This window comes from Musa acuminata, chromosome BXJ1-7 (assembly GCF_036884655.1).
Source record: "Musa acuminata AAA Group cultivar baxijiao chromosome BXJ1-7, Cavendish_Baxijiao_AAA, whole genome shotgun sequence".
In the NCBI taxonomy this organism is placed as follows: domain Eukaryota; kingdom Viridiplantae; phylum Streptophyta; class Magnoliopsida; order Zingiberales; family Musaceae; genus Musa; species Musa acuminata.
Window position 1 is genome coordinate 32,099,105 of NC_088333.1, and position 19,281 is coordinate 32,118,385.

General features: G+C 40.8%; 2 protein-coding genes across 2 annotated transcripts; both read left to right on the top strand.

The window, feature by feature from the left end:
* The first annotated feature begins 5,136 nt into the window (after positions 1–5,136).
* On the top strand, positions 5,137–5,880 carry LOC135679697 (receptor-like protein EIX1). Its single transcript, XM_065193677.1, has one exon. The coding sequence runs from the start codon at positions 5,137–5,139 to the stop codon at positions 5,878–5,880; it is 744 nt and encodes a 247-aa protein (XP_065049749.1).
* Positions 5,881–10,239: 4,359 nt separating this feature from the next.
* LOC135679698 (receptor-like protein EIX2) lies at positions 10,240–13,320 on the top strand. The gene is made up of 3 exons (XM_065193678.1): positions 10,240–10,268; positions 10,609–10,918; positions 11,275–13,320. Exons 1-3 carry the CDS (start codon positions 10,240–10,242, stop codon positions 13,318–13,320), a joined length of 2,385 nt encoding a protein of 794 aa, XP_065049750.1.
* Positions 13,321–19,281: the final 5,961 nt, after the last annotated feature.

The following is a 19,281-nucleotide window of genomic DNA, read 5'->3' on the forward strand; positions in this document are numbered from 1 at the left end:
GGAATGTTAAGCTGATTTGTGTAATGATATGAAAATATGGTAAACATTAGTTTTTATGATTTTATAGATTCCCACAACTATGGATTTATGATGTGGTTATGGTTTAGTTGAGTGGGTTTTGGATTTTGTGAATCATTACGTGATATGATGGTACGATTTGCACAGGTCTTATGGATTATGGAATATATGGAAATGGCTTGAACATTTTCTCAGTGTCCTCAAATGTGTGATTGGATCATGGAATGTATTATTGATCTATATTAAATTCGGGAGGCGTGACAAACATGTCCGAGTTTATAACAAAAGTTACATTTGGTGTGGGATGAAACATGCAAGGTAGGGCTTTTAACAAAGGTGGTTAGATTTTGATGAGAGCTGCTCATAAATTCGATTCCACCTCTCCTATGGATGTGACCCTTATTGGCAAGGATCATGTTCAAGGACTTGCTACTAACCTCAAAATTTTCTAAGGTTTTTTTGAGTAGCAAGTTTTCCTTTTGAAGTATTTCTAGTTCATCATATTTCGTACATGGAGCTAAACTATCATTGTGCTCAACTTTTAATCTATCTAAATCACTAACAAGAGAAACATACTCCTTTTTCAACAATTTATATTTTTTACTAATTAACTTACATTCATAAAATAAATCATGAAAAGTACTTAATAGTTCATCAAAGGATAAATGTGTATTTAATGAACTATTTACCTCATCTCCAATGGCCATTAGCGCATAGTGAGCAACTTGCTCGATGTTGGTTGGCTCCTCTTCTTTGGATACACTTGAGTAGTCCCAAGTTGCTTTAAAGGTCTTTTCTTCTCTAGTTGCTTCCTCTTTGCTTGGGGACATTCACCTTTGAAGTGTCCGGCTTCTTGCACTCATAGCATATCATTTGTTCTTTCTTGGATTCAACTTTATTTTTAGTATCATTTTTAAATTTATTTCTTTTATGAATTTTTTGAACTTTCTTGTCAAGAGTGTCAAGTCTTCATTATAGTCCTCATCACTTAAATTTTCTTTCAAGTGGTTTTCTTAAGTTCTTAGTGTCATATTCTTCCTGTTCTTTGGAAGGTTGTTCTTAAGCTCTTCATGAGCATTACAAGTCATCTCATAGGTCATTAGTGACCCGATTAGTTCTTCGAGAAGAAAGTTATTTAAATCATTGGTCTCTTGAATGACCGTTACTTTAGGATCCCAACTCTTTGGGAGGGATCTTAAGATTTTGTTAACAAGTTCAAAATTCGAGAAACTTTTACCAAGTCCTTTTAGACCATTGACGACATCCGTAAATCAGGTGTACATGTCTTCAATGGTCTCATTCGGTTTCATCCGAAATAATTCATAAGTATGGACTAAAAGATTAATTTTCAACTCCTTTACTCTACCAGTGCATTCGTGAGTAACTTCGAATGTGTGCCAAATATCAAAAGTTGTTTCATAACACCTAACAAGGCATTCATAGCCTTGGCATTTAGAGCGAAAGTCTTCTTCTCTAACTTATTCCAATCATTCATTAGAAGAGAAGACTTTTGAAAGTCATTTTCTACAATGTTCCATAATTCGAAATCCATAAAAATAAGAAAAATCCTCATTCTAGTCTTCCAATTAATGTAATCCGTTCCATTGAACATGGGCGGACGTGTGATTGAGTGACCCTCTTGGTTGTCGGCAAATATCATCTCTCTTGGGTTTCAAACCAAATGAGAGTGACCTTGCTATGATACAAATTGTTATTGTTAGGATCAAGAGCGACGCTAAGAGGGGGGTCGGGTGGGGTGAACTAGTGTAGCGAAAAATTATCGATTTCATAAAATATTTGTTTCGATTCAAACCATTTTGGAAGGATGTTGAACTTGAGGGCTTTCGTAAAAATGTAAAGAGAAGCTTAAAGAGGTTTGCAGTAATGTAAATTACATAAAAAGAAACACAAACCAGTGGTTCGGTCGATGTGACCTACATCCACTTTGGATTCCTCCTCCATCGAGGTCACCGCCGTCCACTAAAGTCCTTCCTTCAATATGGGAAGACCAACCACCTTTTACAGCTCTTTCTCCTTTTTTCGGGTTTAAGAGATAACCCTTACAAGCCTCACTCCTCTTTCTTGGATGTTTACAAAGCTAAGAGAGGGATGGGAGGACTCTTTCTTACTTTTACAACACTTAACACCCCAGAGATTCAAGAATATGTTAAACACTTTCGTGCCCTTTTATGTAAGAAATGATGGGGTTTTTATAGGCCCCAATAACTTCAAAATTGGAGCCAAAAGTGTCATATCCTCGAATTTCGGGGTATTGGCGGTACCACCACCATTACTAGGCAGTACTACCGTCTGTAGTCTGACATTGGGCCGTACCACTACTGGCAACATTAACTGCCAACAGTACCACCGCCCAGACCACTTGGAAGACTGGGTCTCCCAAGCGGTGCCATCGGTGACCATGATTTTAGGGGCTGAATGAGCTATTCAATCTGACCCAATTCAGCCCTATTAAGGGTCCAATTTGTCCTCTAACTAAGTTAGTGGGATTAACTCTCAATCCTAACTCAATTTACAAACTAACTATAATAATTAAGATAATTGACAAAGCATCTTATTTCGGTATGTCAATTGCTCTTTCGGCGAGCTTTCGACGAGCTTTCGGCGATCTTCCAGTGAATTTCCGACAAACTACCAGTAATGTTCCGACGGACTCTTGGCAAGCTCTTGGACTTTTCGGTTGGTTCTGGCAAAACTTCTGACGAACGTCCGGACTTTCGACGAACTCTTGAACTCCCAACGAGATCTCGATCTTGACTCCGGCACAACTCCTGCTTTATGTCTTACTGCTATCGTAGTTAATCCTACACACTTTTCTCAACATATAGATTAGATCTAACAATTTACAATTGATTTCATCATCAAAATCCGAGATTCAACAGAGTTTAGTTTAAACTCCGTTATCAATTGGTTGTCATCATAAAAAATGAGGATATTGTTGAATCTCAAATTTTAATGATGAAATCAATTGATGAGTTTATGATCTAATCTGCATTTTGAGTGACACAGGACTAATTTCGATCATAAAAGATAATTTGATTAAAGCAAAAGGAATTAGACGTTGGGTCGAAGTGAATATGTTTGAAGATTGGACGTTAGTCGGAGGATCGGTCGACGTGTCTACAGAAGGACTTCATGCCGTGAGTTCGGGTATCAGGCCGAAGGATCAGACATTGCGCCGAGGAGATCGGAAGTTGCGAGAGTTAACATGCTGATTGGACAATACATCGAAGGAGAGGACAATGTATCGAAGGATCGGACGAAACGTCGGATGAACCGATGATATACCAAACAACATAGGATTCACGCTTGTAATCGATTATGTCTAGATCAAGTTAGTTTAGAGTCTAATTGAGTTGGTTTTGGGGTGTAACAATGCCAACTTAAATAGGGGCCAACTAGGCCCGAATTAAGGCTATTTTGGGCCAATTGAAAGGCCCATTCAGTGACCCATAGTTGGCCCAAGTAGTGGCACCACTAGATTGGGCAATGGTACCGCCCAAACATAATCTCCCAAACCATGTCAAGCAGTGGTACTTTCGAAACATAGTCTCCTAGGTTGTCAAGTGATGGTACCGCCTAGTGTCAGTGCTGTAGGCGGTGGTACCGCCCAACACAGGCAGTGAGACCACCAAGACCCGGGAAACCCAAGATGTAGGTCACGATGATTCAACTACTATAAATCTGGTTTATATTTACTTTAAGCTTTTCATTTTCATTATAAACTGATTTCTTCCTTTCACTATGCTTACGAATGTATTTTCAAGTTAATATCTTTCGGATATTGGTTTTCATTGAACAAGAATTTCTAAATCGAAAATTTTTTATATAAGTACTAATTCACCCTCCCCTCTTAGTGTCGTCATAGTCCTAACAGAATAAACATCTACAGTTTGCTTATAATAACAACTATCACTCAGAAATCTAAATAGCCTCTTTTGAAGCATTGTATGGAAGAAGATGTCGATCTTTAGTAAATTAGGACGATACGAGAGAAAGAAAATTGCTAGGCCATCAAATGATTCAAAGAGATAAATCATTCAATTGATTTGTAAAAGATTGCTAATAGCTCAAAGTGAGTTATGTTGATCGATGAAGATAAGATTTTAAATTTAAAATAGGTGATCATGTTTTAAAAGTGTCATCAACAAAAAGGGTCATGAGATTTGAAAAGAAAAAAAAAAAAGCTCTTCTTCTTCTTCAAAAAAAAAAGTTCAATCACTTACCAAGTTACTTTGTTGCCAACACTGTCAAACATACACTCAATATTTCTGAAATATATTTCAGATTTCCTATATATGTTATCTTATCAATCTCTTCAATTAACTAGAGAGGATGCTACTTATATTGAACAATCAATATAAATTCTACAATAAAATATACATAACCTAAGAACAAAGACAATACCTCTGGTAAAAGTTACACTGGCAACGCCACACTCCTGACGAGATAATATGGAGGCCAGTTAGAGCAAAAATATCCACATTAGTTTATGGATGTAATATCTTCAATTTGGAGACCAAATTGTAAAGGAGGGGAGAAGATATAATATCTAATTTTGTAAAGAGATTTATATGTAGTTATAGGTTTCGTAAAGTAGATGTGTGCATGGACATCTGGCACCCTGTTGCATTCTCGCACAAAATCTCATGTAATGCACACCTCGTAAAGTAGATGTCTACTAAACTCTACCTATCAAGGTTTGCTGGACCATCACGTCCGTCGAAACATATCAGATGAATAAAATTCAGTTTTTGATCACTTTGATCCTTAATTCTCAGTGTTGAGAACGTGAGAGATGGGTAGATCAGTCACAGCCACTCTTCCACTGCGGCTGAAGGAAGACTTTGACCATTATAAAACCTTTCCAACGCGTCTTTTGCAGAAATTTGCGGCCTTGCTTGTCCAGTCAGCATGGAAAAAAACACCAAGCTCGGAAGTCTCCTCTGCCAACTGCCCACAGACGATGACAGTGAGAGAAGAAGACATAAAGAGTTCTTCTGTTTATATATCGAATGTTTCTCTCAGCTCCTGTCTGTATGTATGATCATGGAGAATGGAGCGCCACGGCCTCTAACCCTTTTCTTCATGTTTCTGTTCATGGGAATCATCCATTCTGCCGCGGCAGCAGGCGACTCCAGCGCTCGTTGCAAAGGGAATGAAAGGGCAGCTCTTCTCAAGCTCAAGCAAGGCCTGATCGATCCCAGCGGCCGGCTGTCTTCCTGGGCGGGTGACGACTGCTGCAGATGGCGAGGCGTTCGCTGCAGCAACCGCACCGGCCATGTCATCCAGCTCCGACTGCGCAACCCCTCACCCTCACCTGACGACGACGACAACTTCTTGTCCGGGGAGATCAGTCCTTCTCTGCCCGAGCTGAAGCACTTGAGCTACCTGGACTTGAGCAGAAACAGATTCGATGGAGCAAGCATCCCACGCTTCATCGGCTCGCTGACGAGCTTGCGGTACCTGAACCTCTCCGACGCAACCTTCGGCGGCACGATTCCACATCAGCTCGGCAACCTTTCTCGCCTGCAGTACCTTGATCTCCACTGGCTCTCCTTCCCTCCTCGTCCTCTCGTCGTCGATAACTTCCACCGGATCTCTCGTCTCTCCTCCTTGAGGTACCTCGACATGTCCGCCATTAACATTTCGGCAGCAGGCGATTTGTTCGACGAAGTAACCAAGCTCCCGAAGTTGTCAGTGCTGCGCCTTTTCAATTGCCAGCTACTTCGCCTTCCTAATACTCTTCCTCCATCTGCTAACTTCACATCATTTACAACCCTGGATCTTAGCTCAAATTATTTGGGTCCTCTACTCCTGGTAGAACGAGAGAACGAAGAATGAAATTATAAGGATAAAACAAAAAGGTACACTTCAACTAGTATCATGTGAAGTCTATTTATACATAGTGAAAGAGGATATTTCTTTAACTGAGCAGAGAGATTTCCTCATGCAGTTGAGGAAATCTCATCTGCTATGCAGTTGAGAATATCTCTCTTTTATCAGAGAAAATCTCTCTGTTATTATGCCCCCGCAAGATCGAGCTCCTATCAAGGATACCGATCTTGGATCGATGAAACAAAAATAGTTTGCGGGCTAGAGGCTTCGTGAGTGAGTCTGCAAGTTGATCAGCCGTATGGACATGAGAGACACGAAGTTGATGTCTGACAACTTGATCTCGCACGAAGTGAAAGTCGATGGCGATGTGTTTCATGCGTGAGTGGAACATTGGATTGACACATAAGTAGGTAACTCCAACATTGTCACAATATATTGTGGGAGTATGAGTAAAGCTAACTTTGAGTTCCTTGAGGAGATTTGTGATCCAGTTGAGTTCAGCAGCAGTGGTAGCAATAGCACGATATTCAGCTTCAATTGTAGACCGAGCTACTGTCTTTTGCTTCTTAGAACTCCAGCTGATTGGATTAGACCCAAGAAAGATGACATACCCTGACGTAGAGGTTCTATCATCAAAGTTTTCTGCCCAATCAGCATCAGCAAAGGCATGGAGATGAAGCTGAGTGGTTTTGCGGAGAAAGAGACCATGATTAAGGGTCCCTTTAAGATATCGCAAAATTCGTTTAATCGTAGACCAATGTATAGCAGAAGGTTGGTGCATGTATTGAGACAATTTATTGACTGCAAATGAGATATCTGGACGGGTGAGAGCCAAATATTGTAAGGAGCCAAGTACTTGTCGGTATTGAGTTGAGTCCGTGGTAGGGCTACCATCACATAATTTGAGTGATTCACCAGTAGAGAGAGGAGTAGCAACTACTTTCGCATCCTGCATATTTGTCTTTGATAATAAGTCTTGAATATACTTTCTTTGAGAGAGGAAGACACCGGAGGATGTAAATGTTGCTTCCATTCCTAGAAAGTAGCTCAATGGTCCTAAGTCTTTGAGGGAGAATCGATCAGCCAATTGATTTAAAAATGTCTGAACCTCCAAGGGATCATTGCCTGTAACAATAATATCATCTACATAAAATAGAAGATATATTGTATTGCCATGATGTTGTCGGAGGAATAAAGAGGTGTCAGACTTGGAGTTGATGAAGCCAATTGATATCAGAAACGATCCAAGTTCAGTATACCAAGCTTTGGGAGCTTGACGGAGACCATAAATGGCTTTTTGTAATTTGCAAACATGTCTCGGATACGGGTGATGAACAAAGCCAGGGGGTTGCTGCATAAAGACATCTTCAGTTAGAGTCCCCTGTAAAAAGACATTGTTAACGTCTAGTTGTCGTAAATTGCAACCTCTGGAGATGGCCAAACTTAGAATAAGCCGAATTGTTGTGGGTTTAACTACAAGACTAAAAGTCTTTGTAAAATCAACTCCAGGTCGTTGATGAAACCCTTTGGCTACTAATCGTGCTTTATATCGAGCAACGGACCCGTCGGGGTTTCGCTTAATTCGGAATACCCATTTACACCCGATGATATTTTGTGCAGGATGAGAGGGTACAAGAGTCCATGTGGAGTTATGTAGAAGAGCATCATATTCTTCACACATAGCTTGACGCCAATGTGAAGATTTTTGTGCTTGAGTAATTGTGGTGGGTTCACTGGTCTCAAGAGAAGAATTGGTGATAGTATGGAGGTCGAGAACCTGACGTGGTTTAAAGATACCACTTTTTGAGCGTGTTGTCATTGGATGGCTAGGAACTACAGGTTGTGTTATTGGTAAGAGTGGTGGAGAGGCATCGATAGGATGCAAGAGAGGTTGAGATACATCGATGACACTAGGTAAAGAAAGTTGTTGTGTTTCTGAGGATACGACTTCAGTGGTAGGGGAGACTTGTGAAGAAGGAAGGGGAGAAGGAATGAGGGGAGTTGAGAGTTGTTGAACCGGGAGAACAAAAGAGTGTGGATCTTCAACAATAGGACTGGATGGTGTGGGAGGAGGTTCGTTTGAGGGGATCGAATGTATACTCCAGGAATGAATATTTGTCGGAGTGGTATGAATGGTAGGAGATTCATGGTTTTGAAATGAAAAGGCAGATTCAACAAAAACAACATGTCGTGAAATAAAGACTTTTTGAGATTGTGGTTCGTAGCACCGAAAGGCATTATGCTCAAGAGAATATCCTATGAAGATGCAAGCTTTATATCTTGGCGCTAACTTGTGTGGGGCATAGGGACGTAGCCACGGATAATATAAACAACCAAATATTCTGAGTTTTTGAATGTTTGGGGATTTGGAAAATAGTTTTTCAAATGGAGACTGGTATTGAAGAACTGGAGTGAGCAAACGATTAATAAGGTAGACAGCAGTTTGAAAGACGGCATACCAAAAAGTTGGTGGCATGGAGGCTTGATGTAGAAGTGTGAGACCAGTTTCTACGATATGTTGATGTTTACGTTCAGCAGAGCCAACTAGTTGAGGAGTGTGTGAGGGTGACTTAAGGTGTTGGATGCCACAAGTTGAGAGGTAGGATGTGAGGGCTTGAAATTCACCTCCACTATCAGAGTAGACTGTTTTAATTGTAGACTGAAAGAAGTTTTCAACCAGCTTTTTAAAGTTGGTAAAGACTTTTGAAACTTCTGATTTATGACGAAGAGGATATAGCCATGTGTATTTAGTAAAATAGTCGACAAAAATAACATAAAAGCTAAACTTATCAAAAGAAGTGCCAGGAGCAGGGCCCCAAACATCAGTATAAATAATTTCAAATGGTTTAAAACATGATATAGAAGAAACACTAAAAGGAAGTCTATGACTTTTATTATGAAGACAAGCATCACAATAAGTGACAACCCTATTATTTGTAAGAGTAGGAAGAGAATAACGAGAAAGTAATTTATTTTGGATAGGGAGAGAGGGATGACCGAGACGACGATGCCACACATCGATTGAAGCTGCAATAGAGGAGCAAGCAGTGGGCTGTTTTATTTGTGGAAGTGACGGCCATTCATAAACATTGTCCTTACTTTGGCCTTGGACTAATGATGCCCCCGTGCTCAAATCCTTAACAAGAAAAGAGTTAGGAAAGAATTAAATGGAGGTATTATTTTGTTTGCAAATTTGAGAAACGGAAATGAGATTTCGTTTAATGTAAGGTGCACATAAAACATCATCGAGTGTAAAGGTTGTGGTAGGTGAATTAAGTAGTGTAGAACCCGTATGAGTAATAAGAATTCCTTTACTGTCACCGATGATGATGTCCTTAGTGCCACCATAGTTGTTGTGGATGGACAAGTTCTGGAGATCTGAGGTGATGTGGTGGGATGCGCTAGAGTCCACAATCCAATTATGATCACTGGTCGTTGGAGTAGTCGTGAGATTTGCTTGAGGCCAATGTGATTGAGTAGGAAGTTTGGGTCGAGATCGACAGACCTTTACAGAGTGACCGACTTTATCACATAGTTGGCAAACAATTCTTTGTTGGTTTGTGTAGTGAGGGCGCTAGGACTGCGGATGATTGAAGAAGCCACCTTGGTTGTTGTGATTGGAATGTTGAGGATGAGGAGGAGGAATAGTTGGTTTAGAGCTCATAGGTTCAGAATGTGTCTTGGTCAAACCTTTGTTGACAATCTTGTTATACGAATTGCCCCTCCTTTTTTGAGTGACTTGAGCTGTGATGGATGGTCTTGGCGGTTTGTCCTCGCGTTTGAGATATATCTCAAAGTCAATCAGCTTGTCGAAAAGTTCTTCGAATGTGATTGGTGAATCACGCGCCCGTATTGCTGCTGCCAATTCCTTGTACTCGTCTCCGAGGCCATTGAGGATATAAACAGTAACTTCTTCATCACTGAGGGAATGACCTACCAAGGCCAAGTTATCGATAATAACCTTTATGTTATGTAGATAATCATTAATATTACTTCCCTCTTGTTTTATCTTGTTTTATCTTCATGAGGCTGGATAGAAGACTAAGCATGCGAGTGCGAGAACGATTGGCCAAGGTGGTTTGCAACTTGCACCAAGCTTCGGCAGTAGTGTCACATGAAGAAATGAGTGGGGCAAGGGATCCAGCGACCGAGGCTTGAATTACTTGAAGGATGAGGCGATCCTGGCGTAACCATAGTTTGTGATCCGGATTTGGTACTGGATCGGATGTTCCTGGGATGTTGAGCATCGCCGGTGGACAACGAAGAGAGCCATCGACATAGCCTAGAAGATCATAGCCAAATAGTATATTAGAGAATTGAGCACGCCATGATGCGTAGTTACCACCGTTGGATAATTTGAAGGGGATGAGGGTTGCTGCATTTATGGAGATAAGGTTTGTATGTGGGAAGATACTATGGTTCCCTGCGGGAACAGTAATGGGAGCATCAGAGGTAGATGATGATGACATATGGAAGATATGATCAGGGAGAAAGAAGTGTTGGTATAGATCAATATCACCTTAGGTGGTGGCAAATAAGATCTGTGAAAGAATAAGGTCTTCGTTAAAGGAAAAGACCTATGCAAGATGGTGTAAAGCTATAGATTTCTATGCAGCAGTTCTATAGGAGGGACTCTGGGCAGTTATGCAGCTAGTGGCGTGATCAGCTTTCTGCAAGACAACTGCAGATCTGTGTGCAATAGATCAGCAGTGAGGAACCTTGGCAATGAGGCAGCAGCGTGGAAAGTTACCGAAGGCTGCTTGTCTCTGCGAAGGCAGAGCAGGATGCTGGCTGTTGGGAGGCCTGCACCCAGAAGGTCCTCTCGAAAGCAGTGAGGATAATGTTGCCGGAGTCGAGGACAGCGGTGGCGGAGGCGTTGAAGGGAGAAGGCCAGGAGCTGGTCGATGGACCAGCACGCGTAAGCAGAGCAGATCTGACAGATCTGGAGCAAAGGGTCAGTGACAGGGCACTGGCGGCGATGAAAGGTGGGAAGATGATGATGCAGCAGCAGCTTCCATGGCCTGACGTGAAGCTGATGGGTGAGGTTGAAAGACTCAAAAAGAAGAACGCCGCTCTGATACCATGATAGAATGAGAGAATGAAGTCTATTTATACATAGTGAAAGAGGATATTTCTTTAACTGAGAGATTTCCTCGTGCAGTTGAGGAAATCTCATCTGCTATGCAGTTGAGAATATCTCTCTTTTATCATAGAAAATCTCTCTGTTATCACTCCCTGTTCAACATCAGCAATCTCAATAGTATCGATCTCTCCTTCAACCAGTTCCAAGGCCCGATCTCTGGCTTTGGGAATTTGGCTTCCCTTCAGCTGTTAAAACTCGGTAGAAATGATTTCAATGATACCACATCTTGGAACATTAAAAACCTATGCAACTTGCAGATTCTAGACCTGTCACATAATGGGATCAGTGCAGACATCTCGAATTTTGACAAGCAGTTGTCTGGATGTGTCAGAAACAGCTTGCAGGTATTAAATCTGGCGAACAATGCTCTAGGTGGTGCAGTTCCTGATTGGATTGGGGAGCTCAGGAATTTAAAGTCTCTGCATCTTGAGGACAACTTGCTCTGTTGTCTCATTCCTCCATCTCTTGGAACCCTGTCGTCACTGAGCTTCCTCTACCTAGGCAACATGTTACAGGGGCCAATTCCTGAATCTTTCGGGCAGCTCTCGGAGCTAATCGTGTTGGATGTCGGCTTCAATCAACTCTCTGGCATCGTCTCCGATGTGCACTTCAGCAACGTAACAAAGTTAGAAGCTCTGCTCCTGTCTTCGAACTCGCTGGTTCTCAGATTCAGCTCTAGTTGGCTTCCTCAGTTCCAGCTCAAGAACATTCACCTGGGCTCCTGTGTTCTGGGACCGCAGTTCCCGGCATGGCTGCGGACGCAGAGGATGTTCTCGACGATGGACATGTCCGACGCCAACATTTCTGCAGCCGTGCCAGATTGGTTTTGGAACTCATCATCACGAGTCTACTATTTTAATCTCTCGCATAATCATATACGAGGCGTCATTCCCGACACCTTCACGTTTAAGAACGCCGCCATCATCGATCTCCAGTCGAACCAATTCCATGGCTCACTACCTCGCATTGGCAATGGGGTGCGTTACCTCTATCTTTCAGACAATTCCTTCTCCGGAGATCTTCGTCCAATACTCAATAACGTGACTGATTTGTGGAGCGTTTCGCTTTCGCGAAACCATATTTCTGGTACGATTCCATCGTCCATCTGTGAGATGCAGATGTTGGAAGTGCTCGACTTATCGAGTAATCTCTTATCAGGAGAAATCCCTCGCTGCTCGAAAGTCACTACAGGATTAGGATTCTTTTCTGTCCTTAATCTTGCGAACAACAACTTATCGGGAACGATTCCTCAATGGATTGGCACGGAGAGCTTCCTGGGATCCTTGCACTTGAACAACAACAGTCTTCATGGGGGTATACCTTCTTTGGAGAAATGCACTTACCTGTACATCCTTGATCTTGGAGAGAACAGCTTGAAGGGAAGCATTCCACCATGGATCGGAGAAAGCCTAACACATCTTAAGATGCTTCGTCTTCGATCGAACATGCTCGGTGGAATTATTCCAGATCAATTAGGACTACTCTCCGAACTTCAAGTGTTGGATCTTGCAGGGAACAATTTTGCAGGAACAGTTCCTCACTGGATTGCCAATCTAAGTGCCATGGTCTCAACAGATAAACGTATCACTGAGTTCTTCGTTACGACTGCTTCAGGTAACACAGTGGACTACGTAGGGATCGAGCTGACGGCAATATATCAAGAGAGCTTGTTGGTGACCATCAAAGGAAGAGACCTAGAATACAGCAACACACTTTCTTTGGTGATGTCCACGGACCTGTCTGCAAACGATCTACATGGACAAATCCCGGATAGCATCACAGATCTTGTTGGGTTGCAGAGCTTAAACTTATCAGGTAACAGTTTGAAAGGAAGTATTCCAAGGAAGATTGGCAACCTGCAACAGCTAGAATCTCTTGATCTCTCGAAGAACCTACTCGATGGGGAGATCCCATCGAGCATTTCTGCGTTGAATTATCTGAGCTACTTGAACCTGTCATATAACAAACTATCAGGGAGGATTCCGGTGGGCAACCAGATGCAGACTCTTACAGATCCAACCATATATGCCGGCAACCCTGATCTCTGTGGAACACCATTGACGAAGAAGTGCACAGGGGATGAAGTACCAGGATCTGATGAACCAGTGTTGGATACAAGAAACAGTGATGAGTCTGAGACTCTATGGTGTTTCATTGGCATGATGATAGGATTTGTGGTTGGATTCTGGACATTTTGGGGCATCCTGTCGTTGAAGAAGGCTTGGAGGATTTCGTACTTTCGCTTGGTTGATAAGATATCTTTCTCGGGGCTTTACTATTGGGTGAGAAGCCGACAAAAATGAACGAGATAGAGCAAGACTGTTCTTGCCGTAAGATCAATCTGGCAACCACACAAGTTTGCTCTGGCAGTAGTGTTTTTGCCTTCACATGTTATTAGATTCTTCTCATTCTTATTGAGACATAAGCATGTAAGAAGAAGGTTTTAGTCCATATCTTCACAAACTTGAAGCTTTTTCTCCCTCTTGGTATTGTTACTTTGTTATATTTGACAATGAATATCCCAACATTTCATAATTTTAATATGACATATATGCAAGTTAATATCATGTGTAAAGTGAATAACCAAACTATCAACTTGATGGGTGCAAGATGCGGTCAGGTGTACGTTGTTCATCCACGTAGGGGTGGATAGAGCCGATAATGTCCATTTCAATGCCCCTTTGATCTAACCACAGTTCGTTCGACGGTCAAAGGATTCCATACATGTTCTTCTCTGTTTGTCAGGCGTTGTTATGTCGTTGTTGTACTTCGATCCTCGAAGTTGATCGATGATCCTCCGCGGATGATTAAATCCGATTGTATCATGTTGTGACACGAGTTTTATTTAACTTAAAACAAGAGAGAGAGATTCGTAGTGTAACATATATCATGATTTTTGCTATGTCAATTGTCTGATCTAAATCTTAATTTGAAGTTATCAGAAGTGGCTTAAGACGATGGCCCTTTGATATCTAAGTCAGTAACGATTTGAAGGATTTAGTTTATATTTTTTAAAATAAAAATGTCTCATGGTGCATCTACGAAGTCTTTTTATAATGAACTCCAAATATTATTACTCGTACGATAGTCATCCATTACAGGAAAGATGGTGTGCCTCTTACAGATTTAATTGCAACCATGGTGCATCGAATCTAGAATGTGATTGCATCTAGTCTACTCGACTTTGTGATGAAATTTTAGGCATGTGGCGATGAGGCATCAATTGCATGACACTGAGGTGTCGGTCATGTGTCTACCCCTGTGTTAGTTGCCTCCCCCACTTCTTTGTTTATTGAGCACAATGTGAGCAAGTTGGGATGTGATCCATATTGACCTATCAACACAGAACTAAATCATGAATTGTTTGCTCGATTGTTCTAGTCGTAATTGTCATTGTATTGTGCCTTGGGTTGATTAGGCTGCTTCTGTCATTGAAATATGTTGTGGGTTAGTTCGGTTACAATGTCATTCAAATATACTCTAGGCCAATCTAGCCATGCATGCCATCGAGATGTGCTTTGTATTGATTTAGACACGTATCATTGAGATACGTTTTAGGTTGATTCAATTGTACGTGTCATCGAGATGTGTTTATTGGGTTCAGACCGTGGACTAGGACTAGACAACAGGGCCATTGAGCCCAAATATAATCGGTTATTAAAAAAAATTAAAGAAAAGGGAAGTGGAGACGTGTGCTGTGTGATGTGTGAACGGTGAAAAGAGTGATGGCATAGAAAAAGAACAGAGAGAGAGAGAGAGAGAGAGAGAGAGAGAGATGATCGATTTTATGTAAAGAATTTTTGTAATAAGCTCTACGATCTTAACATGTTAATTTATGATTTATCCTCTCTAATGTACTTTTCTGATATATCTATTTGGAGAGATCTAAATCTTTTCCTTTAATGAAATCCATCTATGATGATAATGATATAGGAAAATCTAAGGGCGACATTACAGCAACGGAATAACATAAAACAAAATTATCAAATTTTCCTAAAAGTGTTCATCGTTGTGATTGGTAAATAAAAAATTCGTAAAACTGAAAACCATGTGTAAGACAGTTGTGTTACCTATGGAAATCGTATATCCCTGAATTTCTACAGATATGTGGGAGAGGATGAAGGAGATCAAGCATCCTCTTCTCTAGCCATACGGCGAGGGCTACGAAGACGCTCCTCAAATCACTATCCAAATCTCTACACCTGCTATTTGAGGAGGAGAATGGGAGAGGAGAATAGGAGGTGGTAACCAAAAAGCCTAACTTATAACCCTTTGGTTCTCAAATATTTATAGAGGCCTCCTATCAACTTAACCCTAATAGATTCTGCCCTATTGGGTATTGAATCTCCTTCCAACTACCAAAGCATATTAGATTAGTGGATATTTATCCAATAATCTCTCATTGGTTCTTATTGGATCTCATCTATAGGATCCAATAATTTAGGTGCTTATTGGATATCCATTAAGATATGGGTTTCGATCGATATCTCATATCTGAAACATTACTCGTTGCAACACCTACTATATGTGTGTGACTCTCTAGACCCAATATCGAGCTAGTTGTGAGTCATACCTGTCAGAACTCCTTCTGGCTTAGTGAATTATTATCTCCATAATAATTCACTCGACTCATCGACTATAGATATATTAGGCCACTATACCGTAGTCCTAAAATGATATAAGGGAATTCAATCATTTGGATCTATCCGTCCTTAGTTACCATGTACCTATAGTTCCTCGTCCATATAATATCCCAGAGATTGTATACCAGATATTGTGCTGTTAGGCCCATACGGTTTCTCCTTGAGTCTCGCTCTAATCGGATTCTTCCATAGAACTCCTTCTCTCTTAATCTGAATGACCTTGGTCAAGGATTTATCTAAGCAAGAATATATGGGATATTTCTCTCGTAATACCGAGAGTGGATGATCCTCTATCAATACTCAATAGCCCTAGTAAGGTTGACTATTACTCCCAATGACTGCTTGTACTAGATTTGAAACTTCCAAACCTATAAGTCTGATATCAAAGAGTGGAGTACTCATATAGGACATCCTTGGTATCTCAAGTCTAAGGTCCAAGTACACCATTGAGACGACGAAATCACTGTTTGACAATGAGTTATCATCAACCATCTAATATTTCGTGAGCGGATCAATCAGTGAACTCATTCTCCAATGAACACTTGCACTATAGCCCTAGTGTCCCCACACGAGTAGCTATGAGATTAGCGGCCTCTATCATATAGATGGGTATATAGTACACAAGTATGTCTGGTTATCTTGATGTCCTTCTCGAGTAATTTATGATCATGATTATTTATGGTCTATGTTTAAAGGTAAATCGGTCTCATTATCGTGATCTCATCATGATCCAATTTTCATTGCACAAATCCATAGATATTATAATATATTTATACATCAAATAATATAAATGTTGAATCTCATATTTTGATGATGAAACCAATTGATATGTGTTTATGTTTTAATCTGCATTTTGAGTGATGCAGGATGCTTTGATCAGGATGAAACAATTAAAGCAGGAAAAATCATGTTGGGCCAAAGGAACATGTCAGAAGATTGGACGTCAGGCCGGTGGATCGGTCGATGTATCGATAGAAGGCTTCGGGCCATGAATTCGGGCATCGGGCTAAGAAGAGCGGATATTGTGCTAAGGATATCGGAGTTGCAGAGTCAACTGGCCGATTGGGTAATAGGCCGCAAGAGATGACGATGCGCCGAAGAATCAGACGAAGCATCGAGGGACCAATGACATGTCGGACAACTTGATTAATGCTTAGTATTAGTTGTCTAAATCGAAGTGTGTTTTTATATGTGCAGGATTCACTACGATAGCAAGGCATGAAGCAAAATAAAGTCCCGGAGTCAAGGACGCGATTACGTTGGGAGTTCAAGAGTTCGTCGGAAGTCCGGACGTTCGTCAGAAGTTCTGGAGGAACCAGCCGAGAAGTCTCAGAGCTTGTTAGAGAAGCTTGTCGGAACTCGCCAAGAAGATCATCGTGAAGTCCATGAGTTTGCCGGAAGCTCACTGGAAGAATAGACATAGGTACTTGTTTTGCTTAGCAAATGTCTTAGGATTTCATAGTTAGTACGTAATTGGGCTTGGATTTGGGCCAACCCAATTAGGGGCCAGCTAGGCCCATGTAAGAACTATGTTGGGCCCAATAAGAAGCCCAAACAGTACCCTAAGAAGTCTCATCATCGTGGCACAGTCTTCGAGACTATGTCAGGCAGTGGTATCGCTAGTTTGGGCGGTTGTACCACCCCTGGCAGGTTGCCAAGCGGTGGTACCGCCAGTTTGGGTGGTGGTACCGCCCAGCACTACCCCCTAAGCGATGGTACCGCCAGACCTGGGCGGTGGTACCGCCCAGGACAATGTTAGTGTCAACTGACTCTGGGCGGTGGTACCGCCCAACGCAAGCGGTAGTACTGCCTGTGCCCGAGGAACCCGGGATGGGAAAGTTTTAGGCTCCAAGTTTGAATCAACTTGAAGCCTATAACTACCCCTCTCATCCCTGGTTAAAGCACACAAGCACAGAGAGTTCAAAAGTAGACAAATGTTATTGCAATCTCTTTAGAAATTCCCTCATCCACTCAAAGTTAGAAATCTATAAGAGGAGTGTGAGTGCTTGTAAGGGTTATCTCCTAAACCCATGAAAAGGAGAAGAGGGGTGTAAAAGGTGATTGGCCTTCGCCTATTAAAGGAAGGCCTCTAGTGGATGTCAGTGACCTTGTCGGAGGAGGAAGTCGAAAGTGGATGTAGGTCATGTTGACCGAACCACTCTAAAACTATCGTGTTCTCTGGTTTGTATTTTATTCTTGCTATTACCTTACTGCAAACCTATTTAAGTGCTTACTGTCTTTAATTCATTAACAAACGTGTTTCAAGTTAAGATATTTCGGAGATCAGTTTTTAACGTAAACGGTTTTTATCGTATGAAAGAATTTTCGAAACCGTAATTTTTACCACTGTACTAATTCACCCCCCTCTTAGTGCCGACCCCGATCCTAACAATTGGTATCAAAGCCTCGTTTTCTCATTTGGTTTAACACCTAAAGGGAAATGGCTCTTTTCGGCTTTCAAGAGGGTCACTCTCTCATTCGTCCTCCCTTTTTCAATGGGACAGACTACACTTATTGGAAAACTCGAATGACAGTTTTCTTGCTTTCGTTGGATTTAAATTTATGGAATATTGTTGAAAATGGTTTTCGAATGTCTTCTCTTCCAATGAACCATTGGAATGATTGGGAGAAGAAGACATTTTCTCTAAATGCAAAGGCTATGAATGCCTTATTTTTCGCCTTAGACAAAAACGAGTTTAATTAGGTTTCTACTTGTGAAACGACTTTCGAGATTTGGTACACATTAGAAGTCATACACGGAGGCACAAGTAGAGTAAAAGATTCGAAGATCAATCTTTTAATATATGATTTTGATCTTTTTCATATGAAACCAAGTGAGACTATTGGAGATATATACACCCGTTTTACGGATGTCGTCAATAGTCTAAAAGGACTTGGTAAAAACTTTTCGAATTTTGAACTCGTTAACAAGACTTTAATATCTCTTTCTACAAATTAGAATTTGAAAGTAACGGCAATACAAGAAACAAAAGATTTAAATATTTTTTCACTTGAAGAACTTATCGGTTCATTGATGACATATGAAATGGTGTACAATGCACATGATGAACATGATGAACAAAACCACCTTCCAAAGAACAGGAAGGATTTGGGACAGAACAATTGAAGACCACTCGAGCATAAGCTCAAGTGATGGTGAACTTGAACTCACTAAGAAATTTAAAAAGTTAATGAAACAAAAATTAAAGAATAAAAAGAACGTAACTACTTGCTTTGAACGCAAGAAGAAGAACACAAATTGGGATAAATCGAGCTCCTCCGAAGACGAGGAGAAAATCAACAAAGGCGAGGTGGCAAACTACCCCTTAACGGCTTTCGATGATGAGGTAATTAAAATTAATTTTTGTGAAAATTATATATTTAATAATGAAAATGCAAAAATTAGGAATCATGCTTATCATTCTGGTAATTTTAAAAATAATCATGAAAATTACATGTTTATGATAAACAAACAATTTTGATTGAAAATATAAAATCATGCTTGATGTTTTAATGATGTAATAATGCAATAAAATGTTAGATATAAATCTAATGCTTGTACACCTAACAAGATTAGTTTAAGAAGCATTAATGTGTATCTTGATGATTTCATGATTTTAA